Genomic DNA, 18,019 nt, shown 5'->3' on the forward strand with positions numbered 1-18,019 from the left:
TTAGGTCTCTCACTATGCTTGCTGTCTGCACTTCTGTATTAATTACATAACACAATGTACTTCCATCCATCCATTATCCAACCCGCTATATCCTAACTACAGGGTTACGGGGGTCTGCTGGAGCCAATCCCAGCCAACACAGGGTGCAAGGCAGGAAATAAACCCCAGGCAGGGTGCCAGCCCACCGCAGAGTGTGCGCACACACACACACACACACACCAATCACACACTAGGGATATTTTAGGATCACCAATGCACTTAACCTGCATGTCTTTGGACTGTGGGAGGAAACCCACGCAGACACATGGAGAACATGCAAACACCACGCAGGGAGGACAAAGGAAGCGAACCCGGGTCTCCTAACTGCGAGGTAGCAGCGTTACCCACTGTGCCACCGCGCCTCCCGTTTTTCAAATCATTTAATTTTTAAACACAATTTGTGTTTTGGGAAAAAAATTCAAGGTTTAAAATGCTGATTTTAAATCTATAACTTTCTGCTTTCAGTTTAAGTTTCTTGTGCTTTACGTTAGTGGTTCTCAAACTTTTTGTGGCTTCAGGTTTTTGTTTTAACCAGTTTTGTAATCATTATTTTCCAGCTTCCTACATGGTTTTCACTGTGGTAGTTTATGATACACCAGTGGAACATTTGTTTTCTCACTCTCATTGTCCATTTACATGCAAGGTACTTTGTTTCTCAATTCTTTCATAAAATATTTGACAGCTTACATAAACATTTCTTCCTGAAATCAAATCCAGCTGTATAAAAAATTAAAATCCTTTTCTAATGATTTGTTAAATAGTCCAGGACTTCTTTAAGACCTGAGCCCAGTTTTGCCAGAACAGGCTCTGGCTACTAAGGCCTCATCCACACTACTATGTTTTCTTTTAAAAATGTCAACATTAATCCCGTTTTCACTTTTTGTCCACACTACCCTGGTGTTTTCAACTCCCAAAAATGAAGGCATTTGAAAACACTCTCCAGAGCCATATACTTATGAAAATGCAGCCTCAGCATTGTAATGTGAACAGGCAAAAATAGGTTTTTGAAAATGCAGACTCTTATTGTGCTCTGATATGTTTCTGCTTATTATGAATCATTCCCTGATTGGATCCTTCTCATTACAATGTGTCATTCCCAATAGTGGACACAGAAGAGTTGCTTCCATGGTGCTTACTGTATTGCCTACCAGTATGCATCTAAACTGCTTTTTGTATAGTTTGAATGCTATACACATGTGCAAAAGGCAAATAACCTACCAGCCACTACAGTTTTGTGACATATTCTGTGGCCAGCAGCAATTTTGTTCCTTCAAAGACATGCCCTATATAGGCGAACTTTAGTCATTTTAGTGTAGAATGAGATACTTTTATAACGATGTAAAATGATAGTGTGGATGGAGTTCATTTTTAAATGAAAACGTAGTAGTTGTGAACGTAACCCAAGTTTGGAAAATGAAATACTGTTAACTAAATCATTACTACTCTGATATTCAGATTTCAATTTTGGTGTGTAATTGAAATACACTCGATGTTACACCCTAACTAAGAGTGAACAATTCCAAAATCCTTTACCCAAAGATAACTGCTTATCTAATAAAACACACAAGGAAGGACATGATAACAGTGATGACATAGAAATGAAATTATCATTGCTAAAAGAAACCTTATGTGCACCACATTATCCAGGATCCTAACTATGAGCTGGGGGTAATTATCCCCTGCCCCAGACACTGCCACAGTATCTCTCTCACAAAGTTTTGGCTGCAGTACCTCTAAGCCAATCCAGCCTTTGACCCAAGTAGCTCTAGTAATATTAAAACAGGTAGACAGAGAGAAGACTGGACTGACTGCTGGGAGTCAATTGATATTTGCTCTGATTTCCCAGCCGTAAATCCCAAAAGGGACTCTGCTCTCTTGAGCAAGGCTCTTAACCTGAAATTGCTGAGGGCTTTGAGTAGTGAGAAAAGTGCTATATAAATGCAAAGAATTATTATTATTATTAGGAGAGATTGTCGAAGCGGAGCTGGGCACCCTTAGCCCAAAGAAGGCACTCGGAGTATCAGGATAAGCAGTAGAATCAAGCTTTATTGTGCACATACAGACTCGAATCAGGTGAATTGAGCACCCAGCAATGGGGCCGTCTAGCTTTAATTACAGTTCTTATCAAAAGCTTACCTTGCTTAGCTCATTTATCACCATCAACTGACTTCCAATATTCCATTGCCTTGGTCCTGCCTCTAATTAGCTCCAACAATATTTCCCAGACTAATGAGTGTAGCACTCTGTTCTGTCCCTCATGCCAAAATGTGTGGAGCCAATTCCCACAAAACAGTATAGAGTTAGATTCAACTACCTAACTAACTGTGACCGAGAAAAGCAGGTTCTCTGGAGAAAATCCATCATACCGGTAACCATTCAGAAAATGGCACATAAATGTAAATCAATGCTAGCCTAATGCAAGGAAGTCATAGAAATATGGATTCTTCAGGAATCCAGAGCCATAGGAGTATTATTAAAGTACACTATATCTTGTTTCCATAGAAAAGGAAAAATTTGGCATATATGAGTAATTTTTAGACTCCTCCAGGCGGCATTCAGAACAAAACTGTCTTCTGGACTGCTGCAATTAAGCTTAGTTCTCGCTCAGTTACTAGTTCTAAGGATTCACTACATTTTTTTTTTTATTATTGGATTCAAATAAAATTTAACTGACTTTCTTTCCTAGACACCCACACCATTGTTCATTGACCTAGTTTGTGCATGTGCATATTTTTGAGTTTCTGTCTCATTTTCCTTTCTTATTTGAGGTCTCCTTAGTGTATTCCATCCTTTCAGTACAGATTTCATGAGTGACCTTGATACTATTTAATTCTTTGGCACTTTCATATGTTTTCTACTCCTTTTCTGTCTCGAAGTTCCCCATTAGAGATAACTATTATCAATATGTGTTCTTGCATCTCTCCAGTTCACTGCCATTCAGTCACTGTTCATCTAAAATTCATAGACATATGTAAATGTTTCAGAAAGAAGTGAAAAGACTAGTACAAAATATCTACTATCAAACCCACTTAATCCAGGTCTGGGTTGCAGAGGTCAGTCCCAACAGCAACACTGAACACAAAGCAGGAACTAGCTATGCATGAGGCATCAGCCCATTAGAGAGCAAATTCACACATACAGTACACACAGTCACTTAGTTTACAGTATATTCACAGGCATGTCAAATCTGTGTGAGTGTGTGTTAGATGGTCACAATAAATCCACAGCAATAAAATCACAACCGGTCCAATCATGCAAGACGTTCACTTACAGGTATCTCTTTATTTCTAATAGTGAAACAACAACGTTGTCTATAAATAAAAAATACTTATGCATTACACATTATTTTTTGTAAAGCTTTTTTGTTGCGATCAGTACCAAATTTTATGGGAGTTCCTGTCAAGAGAAAGAGCCAATATTCTAGAAAAGAAGAGGTCTGAAAAAATCTCTGTCGACCCACATCCTCCTTTTGGAGACCAGGAAGAACGGGAGAAAGTCAAGCAGAGAGCAGCACAAAGGTAACTACAAGATGTCCTTTACAGAATGTAAAGAATTCCACTTGTTTTATTATTGATTAAATTAATGTATCATGCAATATACTGTATATATATATATATGAAATAAAGGAGAAACACATGTTCCATGAAACATGAACTTATGCTTCAAAAGGCCCTGTAAAAACATAAATTCATACTGTATGTTTCTATATTCTAAGTAAAATGCATTCAGATATAAACAAATATATATTTTTCTGACAAATGCAAATGGAAATTAAACAAAAAATAACTTGTAAAACTATGCCCATAAAAGCAATTAGTTCTTTCAATATTTTTTGTTGTTCTAATAGACTGCGAGAACGAGAAATGGAAAAATACTATCAGATTGAAGACACTGCTGGAAACTATTCTAATAGTAAGCTAAATAGTTATTTTTTATCAATCTATAGTCTTTACGGGTGACACAGTGGATAAGCATCCCTGATTGATTATTTTCTGGATTTGAATTTGACACTGTCTTGGGGAAGAGTGCATGTTCTCCCCTTTCTTTGTGGGCTTTCACATCCCTAATGCATATATTAAGTTAAACTACATAGTCTGATTTAGTGTGATTTACTGTGCCCTACAATGGATGGACATGGTTGTTTCCTGCTCTGTGCTGCACAATGCCAACACTCAAGGCCTTGCAAGTCTGTACAGCAGCAACACGCCAGTTTGGAAATGAATGAATTTCCTTAGAGTAACAGAAGACACAAATGTCATTTTAGGGTTGCTTGCTCATGTAAGTGCTGGATGAATGTAGGTTACTAAATATTAGTATTTTAGTTTATGTAATGTTTTAAATTTGTCTTATTACTAATTATAGAACAAACATAATTAAAACTGAAAATATTATGAATTGTTTTCTTTATGATCAGCAGAGCTCAAGTTAAAGCTTTTTTTATTTTAAGCATACCTTATATGATTTATTAAAATTTTGATTTGATAGAAATCATACAGAGTTTTAATTGTTTCTTTTTAATGTTTTCTTATGTATTTTAAAATCTAGATTCAAAGCAATTCAGAACAATCTCTTATCAGCTGTCAAGATGTGCACCCAAAGATGGCAACTGGACTCTGATTCCAAAAGATGAAACTGAAGAAATAATACAAAATGAAGAGGGAGGGAGCAATGAAGAAGAGAATGAGTTCTTTATGAATGTGGGAGACTTCACTGTGGTACCATACAAAGTAAGAGTCTGTGTTTTGTGTCCTCTCTCGTGAACCAGTATGAGTACCAACTGCTCAATATGATTACTGATATAAAGTTCTCTATTATTTAAATAGTAAAAGAGAAAGAGTAACAAAAAAACTGAAAAGCACTATATAAAACTGATTTATTCTCCTCCCATCTGTTGATGAGCCTTTTTAGGGGTGTTAGAATTCAAATCTGTTAAAAAAAATCTCTACTTTCAGAAAGCACTATGAATTCTGCTCCAAATCTTTACTTTTCGTAACTGTAATTTTTCTCTTTGATCTGCTTATTAAGAACTGTCTCTCATTCTACCCTGTTAAACAAATGCTGTTGAAATAAACATGTCCACCAGAGGTGCTGTTCATTCACTTCCCTGGCATGTTCAGTGCACTACTAAGTGCTTCTTACAAATCAAAATACCAGAAAACTATTTAGTTATAACAGAATACAATCTAGTGGATCACTATGCCAGAGCTGTAATTCATCATTCTATCAAGTTTCCATTTTCCATTTCTAAACCATCTAAATTGCATCCTGTTCTTTGGTTTGGAAAAAAGATTTGCATGACTCAGGCCTGTCAGCCAAAGTTATTTTAAAAGGAAAACCTCTTTTTATGCCTCAGATACCTAAAAATAAATAACATCTTTGTAGAGACAATTTCTAAAAATAAAAGCATGATGTTTACTTAAAGGGCAGTAGAAGAGAGTCAATTATACTTCCAAGAAATAAATATTTTGCCACCAAGTTACACATGGTGTAGTTATTGTAAAAATGTGTTTCTCCTTCAGTAGCAAGCCACTTTTCATTTTCTGATTTGGAAATACTGTTTTTCTATTACAGGATAAAAAGCTTCCATTTACAGAAAAGTATTATACAAATGGAAATAAATTTCTAACACTATTCTCTGATGGAACAGCTCAAGTTTTGTATCCTTTAAAAGTAAAACTATAAAGAGAAACCATCAATAATTAACTGTTTGTTTTTCTATTCTATATATACAGTACACTGTCAATTATTACCCATGCCCTGCGTACAAGGCACCACCAACACTGGCAGAAACAACAGCTTTATGTTTAATTAGGCAAATATGACAGATTTCTGATGAACAAATACCATGATGGCTATCTTTGCAAATTCTCTCTTGTTGCCCACAGTAAACAGCAGCACTATCATCACTTTGGCTTTGTGTACCAGATGTGATTTATGCAGTATATAACTACTGTGTATCAAATATTTAATTCCATCAAGTCACTCTAAAAATGGCATCCTTAGTTAATAGATGTATTCCAGGTAATCAAAATGATAAATCACACTGACTAAAAAGTATGCATTCTGTATACTGTCTATACTGTGACTACTTCACATGCTTTTACTACAATGTATGGTAGACATATTTTTTGAAAGAAATTATATATGTATGAGAAAAGTAAAAGTTCAAAATTCAAAGAGGTTTAAAATACACAAATTGTTTCTGTTTTAGTTAAAAATTGTATTCAAGATTTCCTTTTGCACCTCTTTTCCTGTAAATTAAAAATTATTTCACACCTTAATGTATACATGCTAGTTACCCTTCAGGAAATTTAGCAGTTCTTGTCACACTAAGTTGTAAAAGGGAATTTGTGTGTCTGGTGCTGGAGGATAAAGCCAATGATGCAGCAATCCAAGCAGTATTCGACTCCCAGGGAAAGGGAACCTGCTACTATCCCAATGGAGTTGTCTGGTACGTGGTATGGACTCTTGCATTATGTTTCTTAAATGCAGCTGCAGCAATGAAATGTTGTATTTGTCACTTAAAGAAATGATACACTAGTAAAACTGGTTAGCTTTTTAAATTATTTAGGGAAATTCCTCCATCCATTTTCTGAACAAGGATTTGAGAAGCAATGACTTGTCCTGGTAGCAAATGATACATGGCATGACATTTCAGAATAGCAAAAAATGTATACTATTAACTTTCCAAAAAAGATAATACTACACTTGACTGTGTAATTAAATGTATTTAAAGTCTGTGTCCATCAGACTTGATGGAGGGATTATATTTTTTAACTATCATAAAAGTGTCCAACTGTGACCCTGCAAGGGCTAAATAAAAATACTGGTGATAATATTTGATGAACTTTCTTCGTAACATTACTGTTGTGCCTTTAGTAAAGCCATTAGACAATATCATAATGCGGTAACTTTTTAAATAAACTAGGGTGGGGGAAAAGAGGGAAAATTCTTTAATATATTGTTGATATACAGTATAACCTTAAATGCAATAGCAGAATTTTCTTTTTTTATTATTACACTTGATAGCAAAATTATTAAGAAGAAAAGTCTAAATTCAGTTTTACTTACAGCTTCATGATATAACAAAGTTTAGGGATAATGGTGCATACAATGTTGGCAAAAGATCACAATTCACCATGGAAAAATAGTACACAATCCAATTAGATGGTATAGATAGTAGTGCAAAGGTATGTGGGGAAAAATTTTTAAAATATATTTTAATGAACTAGGCAGAGTAACTCTAAACTGTACATGTTAGGTAAGGAAAAAGTGTGAATAAATAATGCAAATTCTTCTTTATGACAGCAAATAATACATCATTCAAATGACTGGCAGCAAACCAGGTGGTTCAATTAATATGTTCATAAACTAAAACAAAATATTTTGCTTTGTTTGAAAGAGTTGTAGTCTGCAGGACTACAGACGCCTTTTACTGGAGAAAAATGTAGAAACTATTTCTGATGATGCATTACAGCAAATTTTTGATGGCATTTTTTTTCTCTTACTACAGGTTAAATATTAATATCCATGGTGGGATGTACTTAAATGAAAATGGAAAAAAAGTCAAACACTGGTGGTGGAATGAAAGTGCATCTCTTAGTAATTCTGCTCCACTAAAACCAATCTTCCTCTCCCTGAACAATCATACTGGTGTGAGAATATTGGGACAAGACAGGATTTTCATCTCCTTTTTGGCAATGGGAAAACAAATCAAATTTAATGTAGGAACGAAAATGCAGGTACAGTACAACTTATACTTTCATAACAAAATGAAAACATCAGTCACAGTCATTTCACGCTTATGTTTGGGTCACTTTGCCATTGAAATTAAACACAGCGTTTATCATAATAAAAAAATGAACATTTAGAACTACCTCCTTGATCTAAATATAGTACAGGCGTTATGAAAGCAAAACTCAAACAAATGAGAAACAGGCAAATGTGTTCTTCTAGACTGACAACATGAAACACATTTGTTTGTGGGTTAGAACAAAATAAAATTACCTACTGTAATGTGTACCTAAATGTACTGTATGTAAATGTCTGAAGGACAATTTAATTTCTTCCTTTCAATATCAAAGCTAACTTTATTCTGAATCCATTAAAACGATTCCATAGACATGAAAAGACAGCTTTGTCATTTTTGACAAAACAAAAATGTTGTGAAGCATTTTCAACACTTTGTACTTCCTTAAGTATGCCTGAAATAAGAACAGCAATGGGAATAAAGACTACTTTCTGTGCCCCGTTCTATAAAATGAAAGAGGTAACTTAAACCAAATTGAGTTCTTTTAAAATGCTATATGCCACAACATTGTATTGGGCAGTAGTGACAATGACTTTACTAACTAACTCTTTTAATTGTTTTCATTCTATAGTTAAAGGACCAAAGAACACAACCTGCTGTTAAATCACAAATAACAACTGATGACCTCCTACTGCTTGCAAGCAGAATAAAAGTTGAAAAAACCTTATTCAAGATGTACATGCTGCTGACCTTTCCTGTAAATAATCAGCTAGAAAAGATACACCTTCCACAATACCTGACATCTTTGAGTAAGAAACTCTTGAGTCTTTGTGAGACTTTCAAACTGGAAAAACATGAACAATCTTTTATTAATGGCTCCCTAGAGGGCTGCCTATGACTTTGTTCACAAATAAAAACTGGAAAAGAAGCTAGAGACATTTTTAACAAAAGTTAACCCATTACAAACACTTTTATTTTGTATAAAGGGCATCTATAATGAACAGCATAACCAGCCATAAACGGTACAGAAATATATGTGTTTCTACATTTTTACATTTGGCATACTAAAATGGTAAGTACAGCCACAAAAACGATATCTATTTCTGGGTATGTACTGAATGCTGTAAATTAATAATATTCAGTGATGAATTTACTTTACAATGTACAACACTGTAATAGAAAGTAACAAAGTCCTTTAGTAATATTTTAGCTCAGTAACATGTAAGACACACAATACTGGTGGATACATATGGAACAGGTTTGGTTGACTGGCGATTCCAAATTGGCCCATGTGATGAACTGGCATTCTGGCCAGAGCTATTTTCTGACTGCACTTCTTGGATAGGCTCCATCCCTCTGCCACATTAACTTGGATTAAACGTTTCATGGCTAGGAAATACGATTTGAAAAGTACAGTAAATCAAATGTAATCTTAATAATGGTCGCTTAATTGTCAAGGGTTCCAGTTTTAACACCAATATTCTGATGAATTGTGAACTTTTCTGAAATCGTTTTATACATTTCAGGGAATTACCTACAAGGATATTTGTCAATCCAGAGACACCTTATCTAGAAATTCCTAGAGAAGTGAAAGAAATAATGGTCATTGTGCGCACCAAATGTGTATTATAAAAACATTAATAGGTAAATTATTGGCAGCTCCAATGCGAACCCCAAATGAGTAAATCCTTCAATAGACTGGCGTCCCATTCTAGATTGGTTCCTGCTGCATATGTCTGCTGCAGTCAGGTTAGGCCTCAGTCCTCAAGAATCCTGAATTAAATTAATGGAATTAACTAAAATTACTCCATGTCAGTTCTTCTTGCTACATTATGTTGGCCATTAGGCTTATGGGTTTTCAAAAATAATCTTGTTGTTTACATTGTTTTTCAGACAATTTCTACAGGTAGTACTTCTGATCAAACCCTTTCAAATATCACAGTAAATTTTGACTATTAAACTTTTAAGCTATTATCAATATTTACATACAACCGATACAGAAGGCATGGCTGAACCTGGAACAATTAAAAACGGGAGCTAGAAAAGGGGGATGAAGTGGGGTCATCCGCGTATGGACAAGACACTGCTGCTACTAACAATAAAGTCCTGTACTTTTCCAGCCAACAATGAGTAGCTGGATAACCAATGGAAGATATCAGAGGAAAGCCAACTTCACAGGGACGTTTTCCTCCTACACAACAAGCTAGTTAGGTTAACTGTGGGTGCCACAATGACCCTGCAGGAGTGTGACTATGGGTATGTGTGAGAGGGCCTTGCAATGGACCGATACTTTGTCCAGGCCTTTTTTCTGTCTTGTGCCCAATCCTGGCAAGACAGGCTTCACCCAATTTTTTTCCAAACTGGACTAAACAGGTTTCAGTTGGTTAAAGTAATTATATATATATACAAACACAAAAAAATTAGCAAAATTAGTTTATTTTCATATTCACTTTAACATTCCTTTTCTTTAATATCCAGAAATCAATTTCATCCATTCTGCTTTATAAACAAATTCATCAACCAGATAGATAAATATTGGAAAAATGTCACACCATCCCACTCCACTGTATAGAAGTATAATGCACAAATTTTGCATCAGTTTGACTTGGAGAGCACAATAAAATAGTTTTCTTTACATTGGAACCCAATCTTGAAAGTGAAAGGTAATCACTCAATGGAGTCTCTTTATCAAGTGGCACACACACAGCAATGAAGTGTGCATGAAAACGCAAGGGGTCACCTGGAAAGGGATTCAGGAAAAAGAAAAAATGAAATTAAAGACTTAATTTTACAATTGTGTAAACAATACTGTTACAAATGTAATAAAATCATGCTCAGTGTAATACCTGGATAGACAAGGTAGTCTCCTCCAAATTTACCAGCAGAAGTCAAATAATAGCCCTTTTCCCTAAGATCACTGAACACCCGATATCTCACTTTCTGTCTCTCATCAACTGGGTTTGCCAATTCTGCAGACAGCCAAAGACGTTCTTCTGGTGTATAGCTGAATCTAGCTCTAGCTGTGCAAAGCTGCACCATCATAGCAGAGCAAGGAAACGTGAACGAACTCTCCAAAGAATCCAGACTATCCTTCACAGACTGGATTGAACTTGGAGCTGCAGCACCATCTTAGAAAGAAAGAAAAAAAAAAATGACACTTTTCAAATCAGCCTTTCTCACTTTGCCACTTCGATTTCTTGGTTTTACATTTTACTTTCTCTCATGGTCTCAACAGCTGTAAATGTAAGTTTTAATCAGTGCCTAGACTGTTGTTTATATTTACTTTTCTATTTTCAAGAGAGATTAATTCCTTCTTCTGTTGTTTAGGCACGTTCGTACTTTACAAAAAAAAAAAAAAAAGACTGAAAAAATGAGTCCCATAAGGAAAAGTTTTACTAATCAGAATCAGGGAAATATTAAACTGACAAACTTTTTCCAAAAATAACTAACCACATCTTGAAAAAAGTATAACATTGTAGACCTCCTCTAGCCTCACATCTCAGGCATTACAGGAAGACTCCACCCAAAAATTATTAATTACACATTACTTACCCAGTTATGTCTGTATTGACAGCTGAGAACAGTTTAATAATCTAATGTTATTATGGGGAACGTAGATAACAAAGTTTCTGACACACTAGGCTTCAACAAGAAGCAATGTTCATCAACAGCAAATAGTATCAAAACAACCATGAATAAAAATCTCAAGTTATACTTATTGCAAAATCAACATGTATACAGTTGTATACTCACAGCATAATAATGCATGTATGCATGAATTTGTTAAAATATTGTTAATTAAGCTACTTCTAAAAAATCCTCTCGTAAAAAACAGGTACAGCCATCTTACAGGGGCATCTTTTCAGGGAAGGTTCTCTCCATCTCAACCTCACTAGACACAAACTATGTATTTTTTTTCCATAAGTTTAACGGCAAGTTAAGAATTATGTTTAGAGTATTTTTCTTTTTTGTTGAAGTACATTTCAGTCCTTGGATCCAATGTAGTTTAAATGTTAACATATTTTGACTTTTCTTTATCTCCAGATTGTTCAGAATAAAATTAATATTCAAAGCAACTTCAGACATTTTAATGACTTTAATACAGTGAAAACTGCAAAAAGTGTGTATACTATTTTCTTAGCAACATATTAAGTTTTACACTTCCTGTTCTTAAAATACCTCAAAATTTTCAAAGAACAGTCTTTTTGCACCTAAAATACTCACTGAGCCTTTAGTGGCTGACTTCAGCAACTAATTTCATAATTTGCTTTTAACGATTGTTTTCAGGTCATCATGAGCCTGATGTTTAATACTGTCATTTCTTTTATATTGCACTGTTAAGTGCTAGAGTGCTAGAGAATAAACCTTAACCACAACATGCAACAGCTCGAAAGACATCAGAACGAGAGTAGCCATAGCCTTAAGTTCAATGAGTGACCTGGACAGTATCTGGAAGAACAAGAACATCAATAAGATAACCAAAAGAGACTATACAACTCGCTTATAGTACCGATTGCCCTGTACGGATGCGAAACGTGGACTCTTAGAAGTGCTGAAGAAAGACAACTGCTCGTGTTCGAGATGACAGCGCTCAAAAAGATACTTGGAGTACACATCATAGACAAGATGAGAAACGAAGACATCAGGAAAACCCTCAACCAGACAGAAACAATAGTGCAACGAGTGCACGAACGACAACATAAGTGGCTAGGTCATGTACTCCGGATGGACAAGAGCAGGATTGCTAACATCACACTACATGGAAGAGTGGATGGAACCAACAAGAGAGGGCGCCCAAGAATGACATGGGTGTCGACAGCACTCTCAAGATATGACATAGGACTGCAAGATATAACGCGGACGGCCCAAGACAGAGATCTGTGGCATTTGATGTCTCCTCATGCTAGAGCCCACGTCGACGTGTAATTACAACACTGAGATATGGCAAAAGAAGAAAGAAGAAGTGCTAGAGTTACCTTTATGCATTAAGTCTTATCACCTATTTATTACATAGGAGAACAGCTCCAATTTTTCATGTTAACTCATTTTCCTTATTATGAAGTATTTATTCAATTGCACCACAATGAGCTTTCCGTCTAGAAGTGTATCCTACTTGACAACTTCTGTTCAAAATCACCCATCCAAAATGTAACTTTCTAAAATCAGTTTCAATTTCTTCCAATTCACTCAACCAAACTCCTGTGAACTATGCTAAGATTGCTTAAACCTAACAAATCAACAGTCTCGGAATTCTGCCTTTTTATAAAATATGAAATTAAAATAGTCATCTTCTTGATAAAACTGGGCAACTGTTGAAGTATACAGCCCAAGATTTTAAATTTAACAGCCTTTTCACTGCACATACTGTATACAAGATGGAAAAGGAACATTGTATTCACAGATCAGGGAAGTGTACAATCGGCATTGCACTCTTAAAAACTAATTTGTTTTAATGATATTTACTACTTAAATGTATTCTGACTGTAACAGCACAATTCATTTGCAGGTTATAATATTCATCACTAATGTGTGAATCAAGCATATGGCATTATAGAAACAAACGGACTTATGCAGTATAACTGTCTTTATAACAGGGCTCTTCCTGTAACGGCATATTAGTTCCTTATTTTAGCTGTAAAATATGCAGATCATATTCCAATATCATTATGGACTAACTAAAAAGATTACAATATTCAAGCTTTCAAGGCAACTCAGGCCCCATCTTCAGCAAGATGTAATCAAGAAGAAAGGGGCCTGAGTTGCCTTGAAAGCTTGCATATTGTAATCTTTTTAGTTAGTCCATAAAAGGTGTCATTTTGCTTGGCTTTGCTCTACATTCATAATGGCTAACACGGTGCAACACCCTAGTACTACAATATCATTATGCAAAGAGAGAAATGAAGAAAGAAAAAAAAAAAAAAGATTTTGTCAGTAAAATAAAGTAGCCCCACTGAATTAGTTAATGAATTTTGCAATATGTACATTTTTCTCCTACTGCCATGTGGAAGCAGCTATAATAAAAATAAAACCTATTAGGCAGTGAGCAGGCACCGAAGTCCTATTGACTGATACTAGAACTCTTTCCAGATAGCAACTTTCAAAAAGTATTTGAATAACTTCAAGCAAACATTGTATTTATTCAAAATGCACTATTTTAAATGTTATAACTTCAACCTTAAGGTCTGATGGAATTAAAATACATAGCAAAATGAAAAATGTGAAATGCCAAGAAATAAGCATTTGATATTACCTAAAATCTACAGGTAAATGACCTAGGTCTTGCATTTTAAACCAGGTATGTAATAATACCTTTAATTTACCAAATGAAAACATCAATCTACTTTTCATATAATCTCCATAACAAATTTAGTAAAAAGGAAAATTGTTATCATCTCATGAGAATCAGAAATGCATGACTAAAACCATCTACAGCACACGCAGCAAGCGCTTAGGGTCACCCACATGATATAGCAAGCTTTATACTGTAAGCCCAGCGTCTCATCGACAAAGGGTGCCTTTATATCTGTGGCTGCTGCCAGCTCAGATACTCTTTAAATTTCACAAGTGGATGCGTGGCGTGTGCGTGTATGTGTTATGGCACACCACAGGTTGCCCTTTCTGCCAGGTTTACACAATTCATGCAAAACTGTCCTCCCAGCAGCGCAGTGAGTGGGTTGCTTTTTTGATCTCAGACATTCAGTGTAGAGAAAAGTACAGGAATTTATTATAGAAGACTGCCAATGTGGTGCAATAAATTGCATAGCGAGGTTAGCCTTTTATTTACAAGTGTTTCTCCTAGTGTAATAAAGTTTTTTATTTCTTTTTATCTCTGACATCATTGTTAAAAAAAATGGTTTCCAGCAAATACAACTCTTTTAATAGGTAAAATAAGTCACAAGAGGTTTATATCTCAAACTTGCATATGTAGATATAATGAAGAAAAGGTTACCAAAGGGAGTTTGCATTACCTTATTGAGTACACTTCTTACTAAACACATCTTTCCGGCTTGCAGTTGTCACCACACAATTTACATTTATATGTAAGACACGATAAATTCTACTATACAACAACTTTCTCAAGGTTCTATTTCAATTCCTACTTTCAAAACCGGGTTACTAACTGAATTCATCATTTACCCAGTAATATCATTCAAAGAGTAAAGAAAACATTGTTTAACATTTGCTGTTTTGCTAACAATTTCTCTTACAACGTGAAATTATCAACTTGTATGTGGCCACACCAGACAGTATATGACAATGTAAAGGCAGACAGCTACTTTAGTATTATACCTTTGCATTTATCCTCCATCACTCTCTTCAACACTTGTTTCTTCTCCTCTAGTGCAAATTTTTGTTGCTCTTCATGGTTGCGCTCCAAATAATGAGCATAGCTTTGTACTTCCTGCTCATAATTCTGAAATAACAAAATAAATGCATGACTTAGTTTGAATAAATGTAAAGTGCCCATTAAACACATTCATTTAAATATGTGACTCACTCTCACTCATAGAGCTTGTGGTGCACACAGGTATTAACTGGCTGATCAACACCAGCAGGGAAACGTTTACTTTATCAAAAGCCTTTCTATAATGAACATCACACCAACTCATTTTAAAAGAATCAAAGTACAAATATTAACATCAGTTTTTTTTTTTGGTTTTTTTTTCAAATTAACCTTAGTTTGACCACAAGTAGATGATTCCATTTTAAAGAAAAATTGGGGCACAAGCATTATGGTAAATAAACCAGCTCTTAAGCCACTACACCACATGGACTATGAAAGAAATCAATCTGCCTCTCATTGTCATTTTATAACTATTTGCAACTGCATTACACAGGATAAGAAACATTATGATGCCATATGAGATACAACAGATGTTTTAATTTTAAAACCATATAACCAAAACTCCCTCATGAAGTCAATGGTTTCCTGGGATAAAGTCTTCCTAACTGACAGACATCATGCCCAGTGTTGACTACAAGCGAGTCTTCAACCTTGCAGTAACAGACTTTGGCCCCTCTTGTCCTTACCTGGTTTAAGCTTGCTGGCGAATAATAATAATAATTTGCATTTAGTGTATATAGCGCTCTGCTCACTACTCAAAACGCTCAGCAACTACAGGTTAAGGGCCTTGCTCAAAGGCCCAACAGAATGAACAGATAACTTTGAAACTAAAAGAGCTACATTTCTGGGCCCTCTTTTATTCTGGTCACTAAGTGCCCACCATGCCACACATTCACATACTTAAGTGTCAGCTTGGACTGCAGAATACAGGAAATGGTTAGGTTTGAGCCAAAAAACTACAGATTCTTGCAGAAGACAACTTATTTTGTGGGATACGAGCTTCAGAAAGACTTATGCCCACCTTGCGAAAAGGTGTTTTTTTAACATTTAAAATACCAAATACCTTTCATCATGGCAATTGAAATATAATAAAGTTTAATTAAAATAAAAAGAATGTACCACGAGAAAAGAAAATAAGAATACCAAGGATTTTAACCATTAACTGTCACAAGTATTCGGTACATACTACAGTACATACAATAATTGCCTCTTCTTGGGACTAGATCATACTTTACACATAGAGGAATAAAAGATATACTAGATATGAAACTAAGAAAAAAAATGTCATTTAATTTGCACCTTTCATGGAAAACAATTCAAAACCTTCTACACAGGCAGGAAACAAGGAGCGTGTGCATATTTACAAATCTGGGATCTTGAGCTTGTAAACTCCACTGCCCCATTAACAAAAATGTTTACAATGGAAACGCGCAATTCTAATACTCATTGAACACTCGGCTCGTCTTTCACTTTTAAGGAGACACGGGGCAATGATGTGCTCCTTTCATAGGGCAAACGCCAGCGTCTTGTCTTCTACTACTGATACTCACCTGCGGTTTGAGAGCTTTCACCAGCTCAGCCCTCCCGTTCTCCAGTAGAAAACGAGCTTCCTCCCGAAGCAACTGCACCGGCCTGGAGAGACGGCAGTTTTGACGAGGTTGCCGAGCCAGCGAACCCACGGCTGCTCCGACCACCCCCAGCCTCTCTCGAGCCACTTTAACGTGCGCCGAACGCCACAGAAGTGGGATGCTATCGGCAAGATACAGCTGGATCAACGGTTCCTTTGGCTCCACACCGCCACCCGGGGGGGATTCGTGTTGTCTCACCGCTGTAGGCTCCCCCGACGTGCCTTCACTGCACTCTGCATTTCTTTCCGGTTCCTCACTTGGTTGCTGCATTTCAGTTTGCTGCTACCTTCTTGTGAATGAAGTTACCAGTGTGCGATTCCCACCAGTCTACGCTGTTTGCAGGTAGCAGTCGCCTTGTTAGTTTTTAATGAAGCACAAGAGATACGGTTATTTCCCGAACTCGTTTCATCGTTGAATTCGACTGGCCACAGTGTTTGTTCTCACCAAGGAAATTTCGGTCTATCAATTTTTAAACCGCATGTCCAGTACAATGTCGAAAAGTGCACTTTCATGCTTAAAATGTCTGTGTACTCTTTCAAAATGCACAAACTCCTGTAAAAATTTAGACTTCAATGCGCTCTAATTTTAGGCATGAACAAGTATAAATTAATAATATTTGCTTTCCGTTGTTATGTGGATGTTAACATCTCGCACATGTTTGCAAAATTACGGCTTCCTGGGAGTATTAAAGGACGTCGCTGAGGATTTTTAGCAAGCCAATCTCTCACAATATTAGACATTATAGGCGAGGCTTTACGTTGACTGAAAGCAAAATTAGCCAATTACAGTTAGCCTAGCAACTTCAGCCCGCCCACAAGTTAGTTTAGTTTAAAATAAACTTTATTTGCTTGAACACAAATACAAAACAATTACATATTATGTCTTAGCGTTTATTAAAATCTGTTAATTGTGTGTACTTATTTGATCAGACACAGCACAAAAACGCTCTAAGCTCAGCCTGTTTTTCTGTTACAGCTCGTCAGGTTTTTTTAAGCACTTAGCTTCTTGTTTGATTCTGGTGCCCTCTCACTGTCTATATGAAGTTCTCATCTCATCCTATAGTCATGTGCAAGTTAGGGTAATTTGGAAATTTCAGATTGTACCCGGTTCAGTGATCCTAGTGCTGTCCAGAATAAGCCTACGCTTAAACCAGTTAGGATTGATTAAACACATATTAGAAAGTTGTAATGTTATGTTAAAATAGTTATGTTAGATTACTTTCTCGTTATTTCAGCCCCTTCTCAAAAAATCACTAGT

The 18,019-nt window shown here is 35.8% G+C and overlaps 2 protein-coding genes across 2 annotated transcripts in view; one reads left to right on the forward strand and one right to left on the reverse strand.

The window, feature by feature from the left end:
• The window catches only part of LOC120532116 (glutamate-rich protein 6-like), a 28,086-nt gene extending 19,203 nt beyond the window's left edge, over positions 1 to 8,883 (forward strand). Inside the window, exons 9-15 of the mRNA XM_039758012.1 lie at positions 3,397 to 3,557; positions 3,887 to 3,951; positions 4,585 to 4,766; positions 5,611 to 5,696; positions 6,335 to 6,490; positions 7,553 to 7,781; positions 8,421 to 8,883. Coding sequence (XP_039613946.1) covers positions 3,397 to 3,557; positions 3,887 to 3,951; positions 4,585 to 4,766; positions 5,611 to 5,696; positions 6,335 to 6,490; positions 7,553 to 7,781; positions 8,421 to 8,687 — 1,146 coding nt within the window. The 3' untranslated portion in view covers positions 8,688 to 8,883. The remainder of the gene's footprint in view (positions 1 to 3,396; positions 3,558 to 3,886; positions 3,952 to 4,584; positions 4,767 to 5,610; positions 5,697 to 6,334; positions 6,491 to 7,552; positions 7,782 to 8,420) is intronic.
• Positions 8,884 to 10,209: 1,326 nt separating this feature from the next.
• tsen34 (TSEN34 tRNA splicing endonuclease subunit) lies at positions 10,210 to 17,537 on the reverse strand. Its single transcript, XM_039758021.1, has 4 exons — positions 16,685 to 17,537; positions 15,080 to 15,203; positions 10,636 to 10,917; positions 10,210 to 10,529 (listed from the first exon to the last, which is right to left on the reverse strand). Exons 1-4 carry the CDS (start codon positions 17,030 to 17,032, stop codon positions 10,336 to 10,338), a joined length of 948 nt encoding a protein of 315 aa, XP_039613955.1. The 5' UTR covers positions 17,033 to 17,537; the 3' UTR covers positions 10,210 to 10,335.
• Between the last annotated feature and the right edge of the window lie 482 nt (positions 17,538 to 18,019).

The sequence above is a fragment of the Polypterus senegalus genome, chromosome 1 (assembly GCF_016835505.1).
Source record: "Polypterus senegalus isolate Bchr_013 chromosome 1, ASM1683550v1, whole genome shotgun sequence".
Lineage (NCBI taxonomy): Eukaryota > Metazoa > Chordata > Cladistia > Polypteriformes > Polypteridae > Polypterus > Polypterus senegalus.